This window comes from Mobula birostris, chromosome 10 (assembly GCF_030028105.1).
Source record: "Mobula birostris isolate sMobBir1 chromosome 10, sMobBir1.hap1, whole genome shotgun sequence".
Taxonomy (NCBI): domain Eukaryota; kingdom Metazoa; phylum Chordata; class Chondrichthyes; order Myliobatiformes; family Myliobatidae; genus Mobula; species Mobula birostris.
Window position 1 is genome coordinate 51887796 of NC_092379.1, and position 23545 is coordinate 51911340.

Genomic DNA, 23545 nt, shown 5'->3' on the forward strand with positions numbered 1-23545 from the left:
CCCTGTTTCTGTCCTTGTTGAGCTCTAATTGAGGCAGCTGATGCTCGTTGGGGCTGGCTGCATAAATACCTTCAGAGACCAGGGCGTGGCTGCTGGATTGTTCTTGTTCTTGCTCCTTGTATTGTATCCCTTTCCCTGCCTTCTGCTTCCTTGCCTGAAGCCTTGCCTTGTCTTTCCGGTAACTCTCGCCTCGCCTGCAGTCTTGTCTTGGAACCACCCTGAACCTAGCTCCCTTCCTGTCCCTTGCCTCTGTCAGGTAAGCCAGGCTGTCTCGCCATTACCTGCGGTTGGTTCTGTCCCTTCCTGTCCCTTGCCTCCGTCGGGTAAGCCAGGCCAGATTGCCATTACCCAGTGGTGGGTTCTGTCCCTTCTGTCCCTTGCCTCCGTCGGGTGGAGATCTGCGCCCTGCCCAGGAGGAGCTGCAAAACCTCAAGTCTCGAGCCGAGCTTCACCTCAAGTCTCTAGCCTCACCTCGAGCCTTGCCCCAAGCCAAGCTTCAAGACCCTAAGCCTCAAGCCTTGCCCCAAGCCAATCTTCAAGACCCCAAGCTTCAAGTCACTAGTCTCGAGCCTCACCCCAAGCCTCTCGTCTCAGGCCTCGCCTCAAGTCTGAAGACTCCAGCCTCATCCTGCCTGCCAGCCTAGTCTCGTCCTTGCCTAGTTCTGGGGTCTGAGCCAGAGGCAAGACCCAGGTACTGGGTCCTTGTCCAGTCTCTGGCTTGGAGTCCAAGCCCGGGCTCCTAGCTCTCTTGTTCAGTGATTTACAGTGATTATGATATAGTTGGGATCACAGAGACATGGCTCCAGGGTGACAAAGGATGGGAGCTCAACGTTCAGGGATATTCAATATTCAGGAGGGATAGACATGAAGGAAGGGGAGGTGGGGTGGCGTTGCTGGTTAAAGAAGAGATTAATGCAATAGAAAGGAAGGACATAAGCTGGGAAGATGTGGAATCGATATGGGTAGATCTGCGTAACACTAAGGGGCAGAAGACGCTGGTGGGAGTTGTGTACAGGCCACCTAACAGTAGTAGTGAGGTCGGAGATGGTATTAAACAGGAAATTAGAAATGTGTGCAATAAAGGAACAGCAGTTATAATGGGTGACTTCAATCTACATGTAGATTGGGTGAACCAAATTGGTAAAGGTGCTGAGGAAGAGGATTTCTTGGAATGTATGCGGGATGGTTTTTTGAACCAACATGTCAAGGAACCAACTAGACAGTAGGCTATTCTGGACTGGGTTTTGAGCAATGAGGAAGGGTTAATTAGCAATCTTGTCGTGAGAGGCCCCTTGGGTAAGAGTGACCATAATATGGTGGAATTCTTCATTAAGATGGAGAGTGACATAGTTAATTCAGAAACAAAGGTTCTGAACTTAAAGAGGGGTAACTTTGAAGGTATGAGACGTGAATTAACTAAGATAGACTGGCAAATGACACTTAAAGGATTGACGGTGGATATGCAATGGCAAGCATTTAAAGGTTGCATGGATGAACTACAACAATTGTTCATCCCAGTTTGGCAAAAGAATAAATCAAGGAAGGTAGTGCACCCGTGGCTGACAAGAGAAATTAGGGATAGTATCAATTCCAAAGAACAAGCATACAAATTAGCCAGAGAAAGTGGCTCACCTGAGGACTGGGAGAAATTCAGAGTTCAGCAGAGGAGGACAAAGGGCTTAATTAGGAAGGGGAAAAAAGATTATGAGAGAAAACTGGCAGGGAACATAAAAACGGACTGTAAAAGCTTTTATAGATATGTAAAAAGGAAAAGACTGGTAAAGACAAATGTAGGTCCCCTACAGACAGAAACAGGTGAATTGATTATGGGGAGCAAGGACATGGCAGACCAATTGAATAATTACTTTGGTTCTGTCTTCACTAAGGAGGACATAAATAATCTTCCAGAAATAGTAGGGGACAGAGGATCCAGTGAGATGGAGGAACTGAGCGAAATACATGTTAGTAGGGAAGTGGTGTTAGGTAAATTGAAGGGATTGAAGGCAGATAAATCCCCAGGGCCAGATAGTCTGCATCCTAGAGTGCTTAAGGAAGTAGCCCAAGAAATAGTGGATGCATTAGTGATAATTTTTCAAAACTCGTTAGATTCTGGACTAGTTCCTGAGGATTGGAGGGTGGCTAATGTAACCCCACTTTTTAAAAAAGGAGGGAGAGAGAAACCATGGAATTATAGACCGGTTAGCCTAATGTCAGTGGTGGGGAAACTGCTGGAGTCAGTTATCAAAGATGTGATAACAGCACATTTGGAAAGCAGTGAAATGATCGGACAAAGTCAGCATGGATTTGTGAAAGGAAAATCATGTCTGACAAATCTCATAGAATTTTTTGAGGATGTAACTAGTAGAGTGGATAGGGGAGAACCAGTGGATGTGGTATATTTGGATTTTCAAAAGGCTTTTGACAAGGTCCCACACAGGAGATTAGTGTGCAAACTTAAAGCACACGGTATTGGGGGTAAGGTATTGGTGTGGGTGGAGAATTGGTTAGCAGACAGGAAGCAAAGAGTGGGAATAAACGGGACCTTTTCAGAATGGCAGGCGGTGACTAGTGGAGTACCGCAAGGCTCAGTGCTGGGACCCCAGTTGTTTACAATATATATTAATGACTTGGATGAGGGAATTAAATGCAGCATCTCCAAGTTTGCGGATGACACGAAGCTGGGTGGCAGTGTTAGCTGTGAGGAGGATGCTAAGAGGATGCAGGGTGACTTGGGTGAGTGGGCAAATTCATGGCAGATGCAATTTAATGTGGATAAATGTGAAGTTATCCACTTTTGTGGCAAAAATAGGAAAACAGATTATTATCTGAATGGTGGCCAATTAGGGAAAGGGGAGGTGCAATGAGACCTGGGTGTCATTATACACCAGTCATTGAAAGTGGGCATGCAGGTACAGCAGGTGGTGAAAAAGGTGAATGGTATGCTGGCATTTATAGCGAGAGGATTCGAGTACAGGAGCAGGGAGGTACTACTGCAGTTGTACAAGGCCTTGGTGAGACCACACCTGGAGTATTGTGTGCAGTTTTGGTCCCCTAATCTGAGGAAAGACATCCTTGCCATAGAGGGAGTACAAAGAAGGTTCACCAGATTGATTCCTGGGATGGCAGGACTTTCATATGAAGAAAGACTGGATGAACTGGGCTTGTACTCGTTGGAATTTAGAAGATTGAGGGGGGATCTGATTGAAACGTATAAAATCCTAAAGGGATTGGACAGGCTAGATGCAGGAAGATTGTTCCCGATGTTGGAGAAGTCCAGAACAAGGGGTCACAGTTTGAGGATAAAGGGGAAGCCTTTTAGGACCGAGATTAGGAAAAACTTCTTCACACAGAGAGTGGTGAATCTGTGGAATTCTCTGCCACAGGAAACAGTTGAGGCCAGTTCATTGACTATATTTAAGAGGGAGTTAGATATGGCCCTTGTGGCTACGGGGGTCAGGGGGTATGGAGGGAAGGCTGGGGCGGGGTTCTGAGTTGGATGATCAGCCATGATCATAATAAATGGCGGTGCAGGCTCGAAGGGCCGAATGGCCTACTCCTGCACCTATTTTCTATGTTTCTATGTTTCGATGTTTACAGAAATCGCATGTTCAATATTGTACATAGTTCTTTTGCTGGTGTTTCAGTGACTTAATGGAGATGTATACATCTTCAAGTTCATTTTTAATTATCATTCAACCACACATGAATATAGCCAAATAAAATAATATTCCTCCAAGGCCAAGCTACAAGACACATTACCATTACTGCACACAGCACAAACAGCACATATGATTACAATATCAGAAAAGAAAACATACAGTCACAAAGAGGGGAAAGTAAGTCTAGCTCTAGACTTATGGGGAAGATTAATGCTGTGCATCTTACAGTGCATAACTTTGTTAATATTCATTACATTTACATGAGGTGCGACCTGGAGCCAGAGGATAAAAGAAGTATGGGGTCTTCTTGTGAGTTTCACCTCACAGGAATTCAAGTAGTCCATCAGGCTGTTGTTAATATCTGATTGGCTAATAATAAAATTGTCAACAGTCAATAGATTAGATTATGAGGACATGCAGTCCTCTTTTATTGTCATTTAGTAATACATGCATTAAGAAATGATACAGTATTCCTCCGGTGTGATATCACAGAAACACAGGACAGACCAAGACTGAAAAACTAACAAAAACCACATAATTATAACATATAGTTACAACAGTGCAACAATACCATAACTAGATGAAGAACAGGCCATGGGCACAGTAAAAAAGTTCAAAGTCTCTCGAAAGTTCCACATCTCACGCTGACGGGAGAAAGAAGAAAACTCTCCCTACCATGCCCGACCACAGTCTGACTCTGAGTCACCTGAAAACTTCGAGCCTCTGATACCGAGTACCGAGCACCGAGCACCATCTCTGCCGAATGCTTCGACCCCAGCCTCGGTCGCCAGCAGCAGGCAAAGCCGGGGATTTTGGGGCCTTCCCTCCGGAGATTCACGATCGCACAGTAGCAGCAGCAGCGAACCGGGCATTTCAGAAGTTTTCTCCAGATGTTCCTCTGCGCTTCCCACGTCTGTCTCCATCAAATCAGAATTGTGCATGGCATCCTACTTAGAAATATGATATCATTTCACCGGAGAGCTGCGCGCAATAGAAAAAGTGGAGTGACCGTTGTGGGAGTGAGCTGGTGCTGGAGTGGGGAGTGGAGTAGTGTAGACAGTTTTAAAAACTGCAGAAACTTTTAAGAAAGGGGTGACATTGATTAGCTGTTGGGAGGCACTTTATCCAATAAAAGAAAGGTAAGGTTAAGTGGAGCAGCCATTTCATCTTGAAACCTTGAATCAGGAGGCTTCACTCTCTGTGCAGCAGTTTAAATCAAAGCAAGAGACTTTGCAGATGTGGGGAAATCCACAGCACACACCCAATGCTAGAGAAACTCAGCGGGCCGTGCAACATCTGTGGAAAGGAATAAACAGTCAATGTTTTGGGTCAAGACCTTTAAGGACTGGAAAGAAAGGGGAAGAAACCTGAGTAAGAAGTTGGGGAGAGGGGGAAAGAGCACAAGCTGGCAGTTGTCAGGTGAACCCAGGTGTGGGGGGATGAGGATAGAGAGTATAAGGGATGAAGGGTTGAAGGGGATAGGGTTGAGGTGGATGAGGTTGGAATAGTGGGGTATGGGATGGGGATGAGGGTGCATAGCCTCCAACCGGATGGCATGAACATCAAACTTCCGATGATTGCCCTCCTCTTTCCTTCACCATTCCCATTTTGCTCCCTCACCTTAACTCCTTACCAGCCCATCTCCTCCCTCTGGTGCTCCTCCCCCTTCCCCTTCTTCCATGGTCTTCTGCTCTCTCCTATCAGATTCCTACTTCTCTCTTATATCCCTTTTCAGCAGTTTATCTCTTTGACCAATTAACTTCTGATATTTTTCTTCACCTCTCCCCTGCTCCCGTTTTCACCTACCACCTTGTACTTCTTTGAAACCTCCTCCCACCTTCTTGCTCTAACTTCTCATCTTTTTGAGGGGTGAAGGGTCTCGGCCTGAAACGTTGACTGAACTCTTTTCCTAGATGCTGCCCAACCTGCTGGCTTCCTCCAGCATATTGTGTGTGTTGCTTGGAACTCCAGCACCTGCAGATTTTCTCTTGTTTGTGATTGGATGGCAAAAACGAGCCCCTTTCTCTCCTTCCCTCCCAACAACTCACACACGGACAATCCTCCAGCGCTGGCCATCGTGGTCTGATCTCTGGTCGACATCTGGGCTTCGATCTTCGGTATCAATCCCTGGAGTAGTAAATGATGGGACCCCAACCTCTGGGTTTGCTGACCGACTAGTACTCGTGCCTCCGACTTGCTCAGATGTCTGATCCTGGGACCACCTGACCTGAGACAGTCCAAAGTCCACTGACATCCACCGTCTGTCCGGGCCACTGGCTTCTGAGCACAGAGCAGTAGCCTGGACTTCATGTGTCCTTCGTCACCCATTCACATCACTGGACCACGAGGCCAAAACTCCAGCCTGGCCTCCTTCTCCCCAAGTCCTAACCTGACCCCGAACTACCCTCCTTGTTGCAATCCAAGGTCGGTACAACATCATGGGCCGAAGGGCCTGTACGATGCTGTAATGTTCTCTGTCCTAAAACTATTGCTACACACTTAAAATAACCAAATCTACGCGATGACTCGACACACAGCGCAGCTCATTGCCATCTTGAGGTTGTTGGCAGAAATAAAGGGCCTGAGCTGGAGGGAGACCCCGCCAGGATAGACCTTTATTCCTGAGGAATGTAGGAGAATGAGTGACACAGACTTATCTCAGAGGCATAGAGTTAAGGTGAGGGGGAAATATTTAAAACAGACCTCAGGGACAGCATTTTTTGTTCCAATAGAATGAGCTGCCAGAGGAAGTGGGTGAAACAGGTACAATAGTATCGTTTACGAATTACTTGGATAGGTACTGGGAGGGCAGGGCAAAGAGGGATGTGGCCCAAATGGACTAGATGGGCTGAATGGACTGTATGGGTAATGTTTTACTCCGTGACGGCTCCCATTTACTAAAGTAGAGAACTAAGAACACTTATGAACAGCGTCATCGACTTGTCCTGAGATATTCAGGGATTTGCGAACGTTCTCTTCCAGATCCCTCTGGTTCAGAATCTCTTTAAAGCTCCATCCCTCCTCTCATTGAGTTGATATGTTTTCCCCCTCCTTTCGCTCCAACTGCCTCATTGGCGGTGAATCACATTGGGATGTCCTGAATGAGGTTAACCTGCTGAATGAGTTCGACAGCTTTCCCTCTCTGATTGGAGACGGTGGAACTTAACAAGGGGTTGTTCACGGTTCGTAACGCACACCAAATGCTGGAGGAACTCAGCAAGTCAGGCAGCGTCTGCGGAGGAGATGTTTCAGGGTGGGACTTTTCACTAGGTCCGGTAGAGAATGGTGCAGAAACCAGAATAAGAAAGTGGTTGGGGGAGTGGGGGAGGTGAAGGAGTACAACCCGGCAGGCGATAGGTGAGACCGTGTAAGGTGATTGTGTGGGCGGGGGGAGGAGAGATGAGGGAGCTGGAAAAGGTAAGGGGTGAAGAAGAAGAAATCTGATAGAGGGCTGAACCATAAAGAAGGTTTGGGGAGTGGGGGGAGGGGAAGAAGGGGAAGTGAAGGCCTGCTGGTGTCATCTATTGTAAGTCTGCAGATGCCGGAAATCCAAAGCAACACGCACAAAATGCTGGAAGAACTCAGCAAGTCAAGCAGCGTCTATAGATATGCATAAAAAGCTGGAAGGTATCTACCTCTTGCCTACTCTCACCTTCTCCTGGGTTTCCTCCCCCTCTCCTGTCATATTTCTTATTCTCCAACCCGCTTGGCTTCACGCATCATCGTCCAGCCATCCTCCACCTCTCCCCCACCCTCCTATTCTGACGTCTGCCCTCTTCCTTTCCAGTCTCGACCCAGAACGTCAGCTCTTTATTCATGAGTGGATCACGTGTCTACTGCACCACCTCTCGTTCACCCCATCTCACTCCCTCACGTGTGAACTCCAATTCTCTTGCCTTGAACATCGGCTTTGCCGGACAGACTCAGTCGGCCGTGCTGCATCACATGGCCGAACAGCTGTAGATCACTGTACCGGTCCAAAAACTTACTGATTCCCAGCACCGCAGATAACTGGTGACCGGGACCAACCGTCAGTAAGGAGGGGGAGGACACTCGGGAGTCCGAGATTTCAACCTGCGAAGCTGTTGAGAGCAGAGAGTGTGCGGCAAAGATGTTTACGGTCCGGAGGGGCAATAACCTCAGAATATAATATCTCAGGATAATCACAGATTATCTCAGCGCTGGCGCTGGGCGTCAGGGCGATAACCTCAGAATATGAAGCATAGAGTGCTGGCGCTAGGCGTCAGGCGATAACTCGTTCAATTTTAAAGGTGTTCACTACAGTCCTGTGTCTGCTCTGATGTGTCCTGTATCCATCCTTGCTCTGCTGGTGACCAAGGGCAATGAGTTCCCGCAAGGTCTCTGCACTCGCTTTGATGTGCGTTTGAGCTAATGGGGAGGGTGGAGTAGGTGAGGAATGATCCAAAGCTGGCGGAGACACTGAGGCCGCGGGTCATTCCGCGGAGATCGCGACTTCTACCTCGGAAACACGCGCTGTTCACGGCGACTTAAGGCACTGGAACGTGTCGGGTCAGAATAAAACGCAACGTGCGCCGACAATGCATCTTTTCGGATTTAAGGCTGAACAGGTGGGGAGAGGGCAATCAATGTGAGTCTGAGAGCTGCTGAATTTAACTGGTTCAGTGGTCAAAGCTATCGCAGATGGCGGAGATCAGGAGCCGAGCCCGAGAGATGGTTGGGAACTGGTGAGGGGCTTGGAGAAAGATTTCCCAGGGGCCGGCACTGGTAAAAGTCATGTTTAGAGGAAAGAGGGAAAATATGGGAGGAGAGTGAAACAAGGAACCGTAAAGATGCGGGAAATAGACGGCGGGGATGACTGTTACTCTGATGGGATCTTAAGTCTCATTCATAATGGACTATGGCTTGGGGGGGGCGGGGAGAGAAGACAGAGAGAGAAAGAGAGAGAGAGAAAAAGTACGGTGTACGAAAAGCAGCTGTCTTCTACTGCTAACGGATGGAGTTACTACTGAGAGAGCGAGCGGCGGAACCATTCTTCGCTGGCGGCTTGTTTACATTTCTCTGCAGCGTGTTTGGACTTTTACAAGGACACTCTCGTTTTCACAGTCAGGGTCTCAGCGGGCATCGATCATGGAAAGTCACCAGTGGCAGGGAGTCGCTGGTCAAAACTTCCAGCAGCCCACAAGGGGTGAGTTGAGTATCGATAAATGACTCTCATAAGTTGCTGCATCTGGAAGCAGTTGCAGAGAGGAGGGGAGAGAAAGGCTTGAAAGAGAAGAAACCTAGTGACAAAGGGAGTCACTATTTGGACTCTCTCCTGGTGAGTTTGATTCCATTCGAATAGGAAAGTGTGGTTGCGACATAGTTAGTCCACAGGAGTGGGTTCTCTGGTGAGGGGAAAAACTTAGTGAATACCACGTGTGTGTTAACCCTTGACTGGGTGTGGTAGTTCACTGAAGAAAGGCGCCCCTGTGGTAAATAACTGGTGGAATTACTTCGTATGTCGTGGAACTGGATAAGTGGCTATCACGTTGTGTAACCTTGTGGAATCTACCGGTGTGTCTACCCTTGCCTGGGTGGTAGATTTCCCTTGGAGACGGTCCCCCTTGTGATAAGCGACGTTTGGCTAACTCGAAAGTGGATTCAGAACTGATGATGCAAAATCGACAACAGCTGTTTATGTGGATTACAAATACCTCTCTCTCACCTCAGTTCCGTGCATTGAACTGAACTGTCTTACACACCATTGTAAGACTGTAACTCTGACCACCTGAGCTTGAATGAGTTTGGGATCTTTTATTTCTTTTTACACCTATATATGTATAACACTGCTAACTCTTGGTTTACCTGGTTTAAGTTACTATATTACGTAGTTACTAGTAAAATAGTGATTGTTGACAGCAAAACCAGACTCTGGTGTGTTCTCACGTAAAAGTTGCTGGTGAACACAGCAGGCCAGGCAGCATCTCTAGGAAGAGGTACAGTCGACGTTTCGAGCCGAGACCCAAGGGGTCCTAGAGGTGCTGCCTGGCCTGCTGCGTTCACCAGCAACTTTTATGTGTTTTGCTTGAAATTCCAGCATCTGCAGATTTCCTTGTGTTTCTGTTTTTAAATTCACTACCTCACTACTTTCTCATTTCTATTTTTGCACTACTTAACTATTTATTTACTGTAATTCACAGTTTTTCTATTATGTATTGCATTGTACTGCTGCTGCAAAGACAACAGATTGCATGACATGTCAGTGGTATGAAACCTGATTCTGATTGCATTATCATTGAAACTGGACGAGGGGAGGCATGTCCTTTGGCAATAGGGCCAAGAAACAGAGGTCATGGACCGGAGGTTATCTGGAGCAGAAACACTGTGATACAAGAAATGGTTGTGATAGTTCCTGCAAACTTCCACTTGGCATGGCTTTACACCTTACCTGACTATGTCAGAGATTAGTGCACAATCTTTGGAGCACTGATCACTTTGGGGTATTTTGCTAATGTTTGGTCACATTTCTAGTGCTGTAGTGTAATTGTTCAGTCCACAGTGGGGAGGGGTGAGTGGGCTGAGCAGACTGTTGGTTGGACCCTGAATGAAGGGCGAACGCACCACTTGTCAGCAGTGAGGGTGTTGCCCAATCTGGAAACCAGAGTCCAGCCCGATCAGTGGAATAAAACCAGAGAACCCTGGACATACTCAACAAGTCAGGCACCATCTGTGGAGAGAGCATCTCTGAAGAGAAGATTGTAAACAAAGGAGAGTCCAGTTTCAGAGAAGATCGTGAATGGCCCGTGTCTGCGATTGTGTTCGTGCATTACCTTTGGAATGCTGATATCCATGCACAATCCTGCACTCACTTTAAGTTGTTACTAAACACGCAGGGGTATAGAATGCAGAATTTGTCATGGGCATGTGTTTAACCTGAGCTGGCTGAGTTGGGGTGGTGGTGTTGTTCCCCTGAAATTGAATTAAAGGGGGATTAAGAGACTGTATGAGTGGGACAGTAGCGGAGTAGGAGGTTGAGGCTTTGGAAGGAGGGGTGAAGGCTGTAGGTAGAAATAGAACCCAACATGTTCTATAGCTCTTTGACTCTAGATAAGTTTCTAAGTGCGTCAACCCCCAATCCACAAGATTTCAGGCCCTGCTGGAGCAGAGTTCGAGTCACAGTCCATCGCTCGACTGAGATCAGACAGCCACAGCTACAGATCTCCATCAAGTGATTCACAAGATTCACGGTACACCTATTATCCAAATATGTATGCAGTATACAACCCTGAGATTGGCCTTCCCCACAAACAGCCACAAAACATAGAAAAACCATGAAACCTGTTCAAAGAAACCGCCCCCCCCATGTACTAATGGCAACAAAAAAAAGGGAACACCATGGAATATAAAGCACAAAATCAAAAGAGTCCAGGCATATTCAATTTAGCTCAGTGCTTGTTAACTGCAGCCCATCCCAGTTCAAATTACCCCAAAATAGCAACAAGTAAAGACCAGAAAGCAGAAACACAACTATAGAGTCCAATCCCAAACCACAGACCCAGAACTTCAGCACCATCCTCCGACAGCAGAGGAAGGAAGAGACAATTCAACTGCAGGGACCTTCCTTTGGGACCAGCGAGAGAGACCGTCACACGCAGACAACTTTCTCCACCAGCAGCGAGCCAGAGGCTCGTAAACAGGGCTGAACACCCGCTCACCATCTCCTCACTCCTTAATGATTTCAATCTTCTTCTGTACTTCACTCAGTGAGATGAGTGAGAAGCAGAGTCAATCATGGGCTCGCACCTGTCTCCAGGCTTCTTGGCCTAGGGGCCGTACACTTTGCTTGGAGCCGCACGGAACCCTTTTGAAGACAGCAAAGCACCAGATCGCTCCATCGGCCCAAAAACACACCTTTGAAATACAGATCAGAAACTCCAATGGTAGCAGAACCACATTTGAAAGGAAAAGAAGACATAAAAAGGTAGTTTTGTGAACCGTCTGTAGGATGTTGCCCTTGGTCGCGTTGTTCACTCCTGCCATTTTCTGCACTCTCTAATAGACTACATAATTAATTATTCATTCATTAATACTGTCGTTGGTGATGTAGGTTTCAATGAGGTTCCCCTTCTCATTCTTCTAAACTCTAGCGAGTATAGGCCGGAGCCTTCAAATGTTGTTTTATTGGTAACCCTTTAGTCTCTGGAATCATCTCTTGACAACCACAGAGATCAGTGTTGGGTCCATTGTTGTTGGTAATCTGTGTCAATGATCTGGATGATAATGCAGTTAACTGGAACAGCAGATTTATAGATGACGCCAAGACTGGGTGTGTAGTGGGCAGCCAGGAAGACTGCCAAAGTTTGCAGCAGGAGCTGGACCAGCTGGAAGAATGGCAGATGGAATTTGATACAAACAAGAGCTGGGTGTTGCACTTCAGGAGAAGCAACCAGGGTAGATCTTAAAGCAGTGAACAGTCGGGCAATAGAACAAAGGGATCTGGGAATACAGGTACTAATTCATTGAAAGTGCTGGCACAGGTAGATAGGGTGGTAAAGAAAGCTGTCGGCACATTGGCCTTCATAAATCAAAGTACTGAGTACAGGAGATGGGATGTAATGTTGAAGTTGTACAAGACATTGGTGAGGCCTAATTTGGAGTAATGTGTGCAGGGAGTTGTGAATCTGTGGAATTCATTGCCACTGACAGCTGTGGAGGCCAAGTCATTGGGTATGTTTATGCAGAGGTTGATAGCTCCTTCATCAGTAATGGTTACAAGAAGAGGTAAATCAGTAATGATTGCAGGGCAGGGCAGAACTGCTGGGACAAATAGTCACTTTCAAGCTGTGTTTGTATTATCAATTTGTGTCCAATAGCAAACAGACCAGGAGACCCTGATCCCCACTGTAATCTCTCACAGCTGTTCCTTTTGTCCTCTCCGTCTCTCCTCCACAATCTCTGCAATTTAAAATTAATGACTGCATTTTCTCTTCCCCAGTTCCGATGAGGGAGTTTCACCTGAAACTTTAACAGCTGCAGCCTGTTAGTAATCTTCAATAAAAGCCAGAAAGTATATCAATATTCTTAACGGTGTGGCAGCAGCCATTAAATAGACATTTACGCACCATTACCCAAGAACATAGAAGTCTATGCCAGTTACAGTGGCTGTAAACATCAGCAGAGTCAATTCAGACTGGGACAATGATCTGGATCCAGCCCTGGATATAATTGTCAGGAGCAACAGGGGAATCCAGCTCCTGCAGTGACCTGTGGACACATTGGTGATTCCAGAGCAGCGGGTGACCTGTGGACACATTGGTGATTCCAGAGCAGCGGACTGACTGAATCCGACCCACACTTGGTGTGGGTAAATGGTTTCTTGGTGTGTCATTATGAAGTCTGACCCACAGAATCCTTTCCCCTATCTACAGGGGAACACCCCTCCTTGCAGTGAACTCGCTAGTGTGTCTCTAGCTTGTTAGATTCAGTGAATCCCTCTCCACACACAGAGCAGGCAAACGGCTTCTCCCCAGAGTGAACTCCCGTTTGCTTCAAGGTGGATGAAAGAGAGAATTTTTTTCCCCAGACACAGGACAAATGAACGGCTTCTCCCCAGTGTGGATGTAGCTGTGTTCCTTCAGGCATGGTGCGGGACGGAATCCCTCCCCGCACACTGAGTAGACAAACAGCCTCTCCCCAGAGTGAGCTCGCTTGTGGTACTTCAAGCTCATTGTCTGAGAGATTATTTCTCACACTTTGGGCAGATGTATTGCCTCTCCTCAGAGTTAACATACTGATGCATCCTCAAGCATGAGGAATGAGGCAATTCTTTCCCAGATACCAAGCTGGTGAATGGCCTCTCCCCAATGGTTCCTCAAGTTGGAGGAATGAGGGAATCTTGCCCCACACAGAGGGCAGGTAAACGGCCTCTCCCCAGTGTGACTGAGGTAATGAATTTCCAGAAGGCACGTGTAATCTTATTCCTTCCCACAGTCCCCAGTTTCCACCATTTCTCCCTGGTGTGACTGTTCCGGTGTCCCAACTGTCCAGTGCTCAGTCAAGGCCTTGTCCACACTCAGAATACTGGCACATTGTTTGGTTTGAAATTCCTTTCATTGCTGTGATGCAGTTAAATATATTTAGAGCAGGAAGAGGGGGCAGAACAGAAGGAAAAAAAGGCAGGTTGTGAAATTTGGAAAATTAACTATCAGTAGATCATGATAAAGCCCAACTGGTTCACTTTCCCCAGGTAAATTAAGTGACCAGTCTCAGTGACTACTGACCAGAGACTCTAACTTTGACCACAATGAAGAGCTTTGAGAGATCAGAAATGGCCCACATTGGCACCAGCCTCCCAGTCAGTCTATACTGCATACAGGAAAGATCGGTCTGTGGAGGACACCATCTCTCAGTGTGGAGGCTGACAGGAGACCCAATGCTACTTCAAAAGATTGTGTTTTACATGGACAGACCAGACAGCCGGTCGCTCTGTTCTAGGGTCAAAATGTCTAGTGGTAGAGGACATACTTTTAAGGTGTAAAGTGGTAAGTTGAAAGCAGAGGTGTGGGGTATGTTATTTACAGAGTGGTGGGTGCCTGGAATTCATTGCCAGGGGGTGGTGGTGGAAGCAAGTATGATAGAGGGAGAAGTGGAATTCTGTGGGTGGAGACAGAGGTGATAAATTTGGGGTTTCATCCTTGGTAATCTCAGCCTGCAAGACTGCTATTATTTCTCTCCCCTGGTTCACTACCCATTTCTCCCTCTGTCTCTCTCTACATACAAACTCCCAGCACTTCTTCACAACCACCCCTTCCCTGATCATTTCCGTGTTCCACTGTCTGCCCATACCCCTCCCCCTAACTGCCCCACACCACCAATCCTCCAGATTTGACTGCTCCCAGCATCAGTCCCTGGGAACTCCCTCATCACTGCCCCTTTCAAACCTCCATCATTCCCTTGGGTCAGTGCTTGATTTCTCTTGACGCCTGTGCAGTGACTGGCCTGTGATGTCACACCTTCTTCTCAATATTATAAACAAAAACAGCAGTCATGCACATGGCTTATTTGCTACAGTTGACAGCATCACACAATCTCCAGTCCCACTAGCACGAACTTCAATCTACAAAGTCATGGAATGACCTTGCGATCTTTTTTACTGCCAAAATTTAGAAGATTAGACATCCCGTCAGTGTCTCTGCATCAGGTCAGAAGTCAATGTCACTCTGAGAACCAGTTTAGTTAAGATAACACAATTCAAACCTATTGACTGTAAAACTTCGGGAAAAATCGTGCTGTAGCTAAAACCCTCCTCCTGTTCCCTTGGCATTTTACCTGCAACCTTTTTTAAAAACGTTCTTATTTGCACGGCGCCAGACATTCTGTAAATAGTCAAGACTTATCTTCTATCACAGTGCTTCCCAAATGCCCTGAAAGCTGCAGTTATTCAGCCTCTTTTAAAAAAGAACAACCTAGATGCCTCAGTTATTAATAACTACAGGCCAATATCAAACTTACCATGTTTCAGTAAAACTTTCGAAAAGGTTGTTTATCAGGAATGTAACAGCTTTTTTGGTACTAAGCAACCACATGAATGTTTTTCTCTTTCTCCTATACTGCAGATACATTAAGAACCTGAGACAGAGTATAACACAGAACTGATTTATTTCTGACAGATCCAGAATATTAAACTCCAGGCTAGTTAACATCCCTCTCCAAAGGGATCCTATCACCAAACATATCTTTCTTTCGCCCTCCCTGTTTTCCCCAGGGAACTGCTCCCTCTGTGATTCCCTTGACCATCCCCGCTGATCTCCCTCCCGGCACTTATCCCTGCAAGCAGCCAGAATGCTACACCCGTGCATTCACCTCCTCCCTCAACTCCATTCAGGGCTCCAATCAGTCCTTCCAGGTGAGGTGACACTTCACCAGTGAAAATGCTGGGGTCATCTACCATATCCTGAGACCCGTCGTAATTTGGGGGACCGCTTGGTCGAGCACCTCTGCTCCATCTGCCAAAAGTGGAACTTCTCAGCAGTCAAACATTTTAATTCTGACTCCCGTTCCCATTCTGACATGTCAGTCTGTGGTCTCCTTTTGTGCTACGAGCCCATCTTCCGGGTGGAACAGCCACACCTTGTATTCCGTCTGGGTACCCTCCAAGCTGATGGCATCAATATCGATTTCTCTTTCTCCCTCCCCCCTCCTGTTCCCCCCTTCTATTTCCCATTGTGGCCTCTCACCTCCCCACAAATCCCCTCCACCTTCCCTTCCTCCTATGGTCCACTCTCCTCTCCTATCAGATTCCTTCTTCTCAGCCCTTTACCTTTCCCACCACCTGGCTTCGCCTATCACCTTCCAGCTTGTCCTCCCTCCCTTCCCAACGTCTTTTTATTCTGGCATCTTCTCCCTTCCTAAAGATGGGTCTCAGCCTGAAACGTCAACTGTTTATCCATTTTCAGAGATGCTGCCTGACCTGCTGAGTTCCTCCAGCATTTTGGGTGCGTTGATTTGGATTTCCAGCAAATGCAGAATTTCTCGTGTTTACAGTTTTACGAGTTGCTAACAGCTGAAGAAAGAAACCACAGCTGTGCCTAACGGCCATGGTTCAATCTTAGGTACGAAGAACAAGACTAAGAGCCACAGAACCAATGCCAGCAGACCCTTGTGAAGATCCCTTCCTTTCCGAAGCTATCACAGGTAAATATTCAGTGTTCCGTGTGTTTAAGCTTTTTCCCCAGATGAACTCGCTGATGTTTCAGCAGGTGGGATGACTGAATGAATCTCTTCCCACAGTCTGAGCAGGTAAATGGTCTCTCCCCAGTGTGAACTCGCTGGTGTGTCACAAGGTGGGCTGATCGAGTGAATTCCTTCCCACACTCAGAGCAGGTGAACAGCTTCTCCCCAGTGTGAACTATCCGATGTGTCAGCAAATTGGATAGTTGCTTAAACCCCTTCCCACACTCGGAGCAAGTAAACGGCCTCTCTCCAGTGTGAACACGCTGATGATTGACTAGGTATGAGGACTGTGTGAATCCCTTCCCACACTCAGCACAGGTGTAAGGCCGCTCTCCAGTGTGAACTCTCTGGTGGGTCAGCAGGTGGGATGAGTGGATGAATCCCTTCCCACACTCCAGGCAAGTGAATGGTCTCTCCCCAGTGTGAACTCGCTGGTGTATCTGCAGGTGTGATGACCACGTGAACCCCTTCCCACACACTGAGCAGGTGAACGGCCTCTCCCCGGTGTGAATCCGCTGATGCGTCAGCAAGTGGGACGAGTGAATGAACCTCTTCCCACATTCCAAGCAGGTGAAGGCCCTCTCTCCAGTGTGAGACACCTGGTGCACCAGCAATTGAGAGGACTCCATGAATCCTTTCCCACACTCAAAGCAAACGAAAGGCCGCTCCCCAGTGTGAACTTGCTGGTGTCTTGTCAGGCTGTATGACCGGGTGAATCCCTTCCCACACTCGGAGCAAGTGAATGGCTTCTCCCCAGTGTGAACTCGCTGGTGAAGCAGGAGGTCAGATGACCGAATAAATCCCTTACCACACTCTAAGCAAGTGAACAGCCTCTGCTTGGTGTGAACTTGCTGGTGCCTCACCAACTTGAATGAGTAATTGAAGCCCTTCCCACACTCGGAACAGGTGAAAAGCTTCTCCCCACTGTGAACTCTCTGGTGGTTTAGCAGCTCAGATGACCGAATAAATCCCTTGCCACACTTGAAGCAGGTGAACGGCCTCTCCTTGGTGTGAATTTGCTGGTGCCTCATCAACTTGGATGAATAAATGAAGCCCTTCCCGCACTCAGAACAGGTGAGAGGCTTCTCCCCACTGTGAACTCTCTGGTGTGCCAGTAGGTTGGATGACTGAATGAATCCCTTCCCACATTTTAAGCAAGTGTATGGCCTCTCCTTGGTGTGAACCTGCTGGTGTCTCTTCAACTTAGATAAGTAAGTGAACCCCTTCCCACACTCAGAGCAGGTGAATACGCTCCCCCCCGTGTGAATTCGCTGGTGAATCAGCAGCTCAGATGAATGTGCGAATCCCTGCCCACTTTCTGGGCAAGTGAATGGCCTCTCCTTGGTGTGAACCTGCTGGTGTCTCTCCAGTTTGGATGAGTGAGTGAACCCCTTCCCGCACTCAGAGCAGGTAAATGGCCTTTTCTCGGTGTGAACTTGCTGAATTGTTACCATATCAGATGACATGGTGAATCCTTCCCACGCTTGGAGCAGTCAAATATCGTATCTCCAGTGGAGATGTGCTGGTGCGTCTTCAGACTGCCAGGTCAATGTTCAAAACAAAGAGTTTCAACGGGACATTTAAACAGAGAATTTCATTTCATCCACAAAACGGATGCAAAATTTCCAGTTGCTATAGGGAAACTGTCCCTTTTCCAGGGAATGACAAGTGATATCTTGCTTTGATCAGGAAAATAGTTGATCAGTCCTTGAGATACTTGAAGATCATTTACAATATTCCCTACCAGGTTGATTCATCAAAATCTTTCCCCACCCAACATGTTTGATTTCTCCTTGCTTCAGTTGGAGAGCTATCTTTTCTGGCTATGATCAATCATTTAGGGGTGTAAATCTCACTGCCTTACTGGAGTCTGTAACCTCTTCTCAGAAATTAAACAGACAACCATCTCCTCTGCTGAAATGACACCGCAGATCTGATGTGACTGATCTTCACTCTGGGATTCCCACACACAGATCCTTTGCTTATTCTGGACTCTGTAAATGGAATTTAGAAAAATCAGTAGGATAAAACTCCAGGAAAGAGAATTTTAAGTTTCTTTTGTGAGTATTGTCCCAGTTGCAGGACTCTTAACATCAATTTGAACATCATGTTTTGGAATGAACTCTTGAAATTTGAGCAGAAAGATTCAGCCTACAGTCCCAAATGACTGTTGCGATGTTGGAAATGGCACATTTCTCAGGAAACTATAGAAGCATAGAAAGCCTGCAGCACAATACAGGCCTTTCGGCCCACAAAGCTGTGCCAAGCATATCCTTACTTTAGAACCTACCTAGGGTTACCCATAGCCCTCTGTTTTTCTAATAATGAGGCATATAATCTATAAAATTATATGCCTCATTAAACAGTTCATATCTACAATAATGCTTGCATCCCACAACAGTATCCTAATCATGACTCCCCCATGCTCACAGCAATTTAAAACTAACTTATTTTCACATTGTCCCAGAATGTCCATATGGTTTCTCTTTCTGTGAATTCTGCTTAACCTGCTGAGGATTTCCAGCATCTTGAGTTGCTATTAACAGAAGCCTATCTTGAGAAAGAGGTGATATACGATCAGAAGACGTAAAATCCTTGTGGGTAAAGTTAAGAAACTGCTAGGTTAAAAAGAATTATATACAAGCCTCCAATTAGTAGCCAGGACATGAGATATTAATTACAACGGCAGATTAAAAAAGACATATCATGTATGACAGTCATGAGGGATTTCAATTTGCAGGTAAATTGGGGAAATCAGGTTGGTGCTCAGTCCCAAGAGGGGATTTGTAGAATGCCTACAAGATAGCTTTTTACAGCAGCTTGTGGTTGAGCCCACTAGGGGAAAGGCAATTCTAGATTGGGTATTGTGTAATCAACCAGATTTGATCAGGGAGTTTAAGGAGGCAATGATCATAATATGATAGAATTCACTCTGCAGTTTGAGAGGGAAAAGCTGAGGTCAGATGTATCACTATTAAAGTGGAGTAAAGGGAATTACAGAGGCATGAGTGAGGAGCTGGCCAAGGTTGATTGGAAGGGGACACTAGCAGGGTTGACAGAACAGCGGTGGCTGGAGTTTCTGGGGCAATTCAGAAGACGCAGGATAGATACATCACAAAGATAAAGTAGTATTCCAATGTGAGGATAAGGCAACCGTGGCTGACATGGAAAGTCAAAGACAGCATAAAAGCAAAAGAGAGGGCATATAATATTGCAAAAAAATTAATGGTAAGTTGAGGATTGGGAAGCTTTAAAAACTAACAGAAGTCAACTAAAAAAGCCATAAGATGAAATTTGAAGGTAAAATAGCCAGTAATAAAAAAGGATACCAGAAGTATTTTTAAATTTTTGGATCTATAAAAGAGAGGTGAGAATGGATGTTGGACCACTGGAAAATGAAGCAGGAGAGGTAGAAATGGGCAGGACAAAGAAACGGCAGACAAACTTAATACGTATTTTCTGTCAGTCTTCACACTAGCAGTATGTCAGAAATTCAAGAGTATCAGGGTGCAGAAGTGAGTGTAGTTGCTGTTACTAAGGAAAAGGTAGATAAGTCATCCGGACCAGATAAACTACACCCCAGAAGGAATACAGAGTAGGGTTCTGAAAGAGGTGGCTGAAGAGATTGTGGAAGCATTAGTAATGATCTTTCAAAAGTCACTAGTTCTGGAATGGTTTCAGATCACTCAGTGGATGGGAAGATGGAGGAGTACCCTTTTAAGGATGGAGCTTCGGGGTACCTGGAGACACAGTAAGATAGGTCCAAGTCAGCATGGTTTCCTTAAAGGAAAATCTTGCCTGACAAATAACAGCCCAGACTGACAAAGAAGAATCAGTGGATGTTGTTTATCTGGATTGTCAGAAGGACTTTGACGAAGGGCCACACATAAGGCTGCTTAACAAGAGAGCAGCCCATGGTACTACTGGTTAAGTTACTAGCATGGATAGAAGATTAGCTAACTGGCAGGAGGCAAAGTGGGAATAGAGTTCCCAACCTGAGGGCCCTGGACACCTTGCTTAACCATATTGTCCATTGCATAAAAAAGGTTGGGCATTCCCAGAATAAAGGGTTTTCTTGTTGGCTGCCAGTGACTAATGGTGTTCCATAGGGGATCCGCTTCTTTTCATGTTATATGTCAATGATTTGAGTGATGAAATTGATGGCTTTAAGAAGATACAAGGAAAGGTGGAGGGGCAGGTAGTGTTGAGGAAGCAGGGAGTCAGCAGAAGGATTTAGACAGATTGGCAGAAGCAATACAGAGTAGGGAAGTGTATGGACATGAACTTTGGTAGAAGGAATAAAGAGGCAGACCATTTTCTAAACAGGGAGAAAATTCATAAATTAGAGGTGCAAAGGGAGTTGGGATTCCTTTTGCAAGATTCCTTAAAGGTTAACTTGCAAGTTAAATCGTTGGTTCAAGGAAGGCAAATTTTATGTTAGCATTCATTTCTTGAGGACTAGAATATAAGAGCAAGGGAAATAATGCGGAGGCTTTATAAGGCTTCAGTCAGACCGCATTTGGAAAATCGTGAGCAATTTTGGGTCCCTTATTTAAGAAAAAAAATGTGCTTGTATTGGAGAGGGTCCAGAGGAGGTTCACGAGAATTATTTCGGGAGTGAAAGGGTTAACATGTGAGCAGGGGTTGATGGCTCTGGGCCAGTACTTACTGGAGTTTAGAAGAATGTGGTGGGGGTCTCGTTAAAAAGCTATCGAATATTGAAAAGCCCTGGTAGAGTAGATGCACAGAGGATGTTCCCTGTAGTGGGTGAATCTAAGACCAGAGGGCACAGCCTTAGAATTGAGGGATGTCCATTTACAACAGCAATGAGGAGGAATTTCTTTAGCCGGATAAGTGGAATTTATCGCCACGGACGGCCGCGGTGGGAAGTCACTGAGCGAAAGTTGATTGGTTCCTGGTTAGTTAGGGGATCAGAGGTTACTTGGAGAATGGGGTTGAGAGGGATAATAAATTAGCCATGATGGAATGGCGGGGCAGTCTTGTTGGACAGTATGTCCTAATTCTGATCCTATGTTCTATGGTTTTATCCCGAGGGCAGGCAGAATCAGGGGGCCCGGGGCTGACCCAATATGAAGGCCGCAAGTTTCTGGAAATCACACTGACCCTCTCCCCAGCCAAAGAGCCGAAGCTCCGGTCCTACCTGCCGCCGAGCTCCCGGAAGCCTCTACACAGCAGCTCTTGCGGTAAGGACCGCCGCCGCGGTGTGCGCATGCGCAGGAGTCTTCCGCTGGTTGGGTGCTTTCTGGTTCGCTGCGAATTCTGGTCCAACATCGCCTCCATGAACCGACATTCTTAAACGTTCTTACAACGCGTTGTTCCCGGCCTCAGATCGCCAAAATTACTAGTTGGACGAATGACTGTTATAATGGAGGAAACTTATTCAACTTACGCATAAAAATCAAGAAACAGTATGCTGGAACAACTCGACCAGTTGAGCAACATCTTAGAGAAAAGCAAATATGGATATTGAAACCTATTGAGTTCTTCAAGCAGATATAAGATTGCTCTAAGTTCAAGACTGCATTATTATTTTTTATATATACACACACGCATACACACAAAGGAAGGCTTTTACATCTGTAGAAAACACCGTCCAAAATTTCTTATGTTCACTACCCACTGCTCTACCCCCTCTGCACCATTACTGCGTGGCTAGATACAGCTCAAATACCATCTATAAAATTGCTGCTAATACAACTATTGTTAGTAGAATCTCAAGTAGAGATGAGAGGGCGTACACGAGCGGGATACACGAACTAGTGGAGTGGTGTCACAGCATAAACTTGCCCTCAGTGTCAGTAAGACAAAAGAGCTGATTGTGGACTTCAGGAAGAGTAAGACGAGGGAACATGAACCAGTCCTCAAAGAGGGATCAGAAGTGGAGAGAGTGAGCAATTTCAGGGTCCTGGATGTCAAGATCTCTGAGGATCTAACCTTGTCCCAACATACTGATGCAGTCATAGAGCGGCTATATTTCATTAGAGACTTGTAGTCACTTGTGGACTCACTGGTGATTCCACAGACTAACTGACTGAGTGAGTCTCCCCCCCCCCCACCCACTTGGAGTCAGCGAACACCCTCTCTCCAGTATGAATTTGCTGGTGTGACGTAATCCTCTGTAACTGAGTGAAACCCTTCCCATTGTGAAGGGGAAGGTCTCAATAGTGTGTAATTAGCTTGTCAGACCTAGTGAATCCTTACTCACACACGAGGCAGTCAAACAGCTTCTCAGCAGCGTGAACTAGGTGATGTACCATTAACATGTCAAGCTGAATGCATCCCTTCCCACACTGAGCAGGCAGACAGTTTCTCCATGGAGTGAACATGCTGGTGTCTAGACAGGGTAGACGAATTGGAATATGCCTTCCCACACACAGGGCAGGTGAAGGGCCTTTCCCTGGTGTGACTGCGCCGATGAATTTCCAGATGAGACGGGTAATAGAACGCCTTGCCACATTCCCCACATTTCCATCGTTTCTCCTTGGGGTAGTGGCTTTCGGCAGCCCAGACACCCAGCTGAAGCCTCGTATACACTCAGTTTCTCCCTGCTGTGAATGGGGCTGCTGTCTCCCAGGTCCAGGTGCGGTTGGTGTTCCGACTCCGCTGGCTCTGGCTGATCTCGGTGAATTGTTTTGCTCAATCTTCACCCCATTGAAGTTTGCAAAATTGGTTCAGAGCTGGAGGAGGAGGAGGGAAAAATGAAACACGAAGTTGAAACCATGAACACTACCTTTCTGTCCCGCTTTTGAACTGGATATCTTGAGTACATAAAATATTTTGTCTTGCACTGAACTGCTGCCACAAAACGAAGTTCAGGACTGTCATAAGCGGGTGGCTGGGAACGGACCCAAGTGCAAGACACAGACACTGAAGTACTAGGGACAGGACTAGGATACAGGGCGAGGACTAGGACATGGACACGAAAACCGGGAACCTAGAACAGGACTGGACAAGAGACTAGAGGCTTGGGGCTTGAGGCGAGGCTCGAGGCTTGGGGCCTGGAAGCTCGGCTCGGGGCGAGGGTCAAGGTCTTGAAGCTTGGCTTGGGGGCGAGGCTCGAGGCTTGGGGTCTTGAAGCTCCTCCTGGGTATGGCGCGGTACTCCTGAGCAGGGCACGGATCACCTGAGCAGGGCACGGTACTCCACCCGACGGAGGTAAGGGACAGAACCAG

General features: G+C 46.7%; 1 protein-coding gene, 1 long non-coding RNA gene and 1 pseudogene across 2 annotated transcripts; 2 read left to right on the forward strand and 1 right to left on the reverse strand.

The window, feature by feature from the left end:
• LOC140203679 (uncharacterized) overlaps positions 1-23545 on the forward strand; it is a 131669-nt pseudogene that overhangs the window by 85313 nt on the left and 22811 nt on the right.
• LOC140204042 (uncharacterized) lies at positions 6925-21878 on the forward strand. Its single transcript, XR_011887499.1, has 3 exons — positions 6925-7016; positions 16232-16313; positions 21412-21878. It is a non-coding gene; the product is annotated as an uncharacterized lncRNA (long non-coding RNA).
• Positions 15886-21570, reverse strand: LOC140203999 (uncharacterized). The gene is made up of 2 exons (XM_072270219.1): positions 21514-21570; positions 15886-18346 (listed from the first exon to the last, which is right to left on the reverse strand). The coding sequence occupies exon 2, from the start codon at positions 17816-17818 to the stop codon at positions 16322-16324; it is 1497 nt and encodes a 498-aa protein (XP_072126320.1). The 5' UTR covers positions 17819-18346; positions 21514-21570; the 3' UTR covers positions 15886-16321.

Bases quoted from the DNA above. Each gene is read 5' to 3' on its own strand.
- LOC140203999 (XM_072270219.1), bottom strand. From the start codon at position 17,818: ATGTCATCTGATATGGTAACAATTCAGCAAGTTCACACCGAGAAAAGG.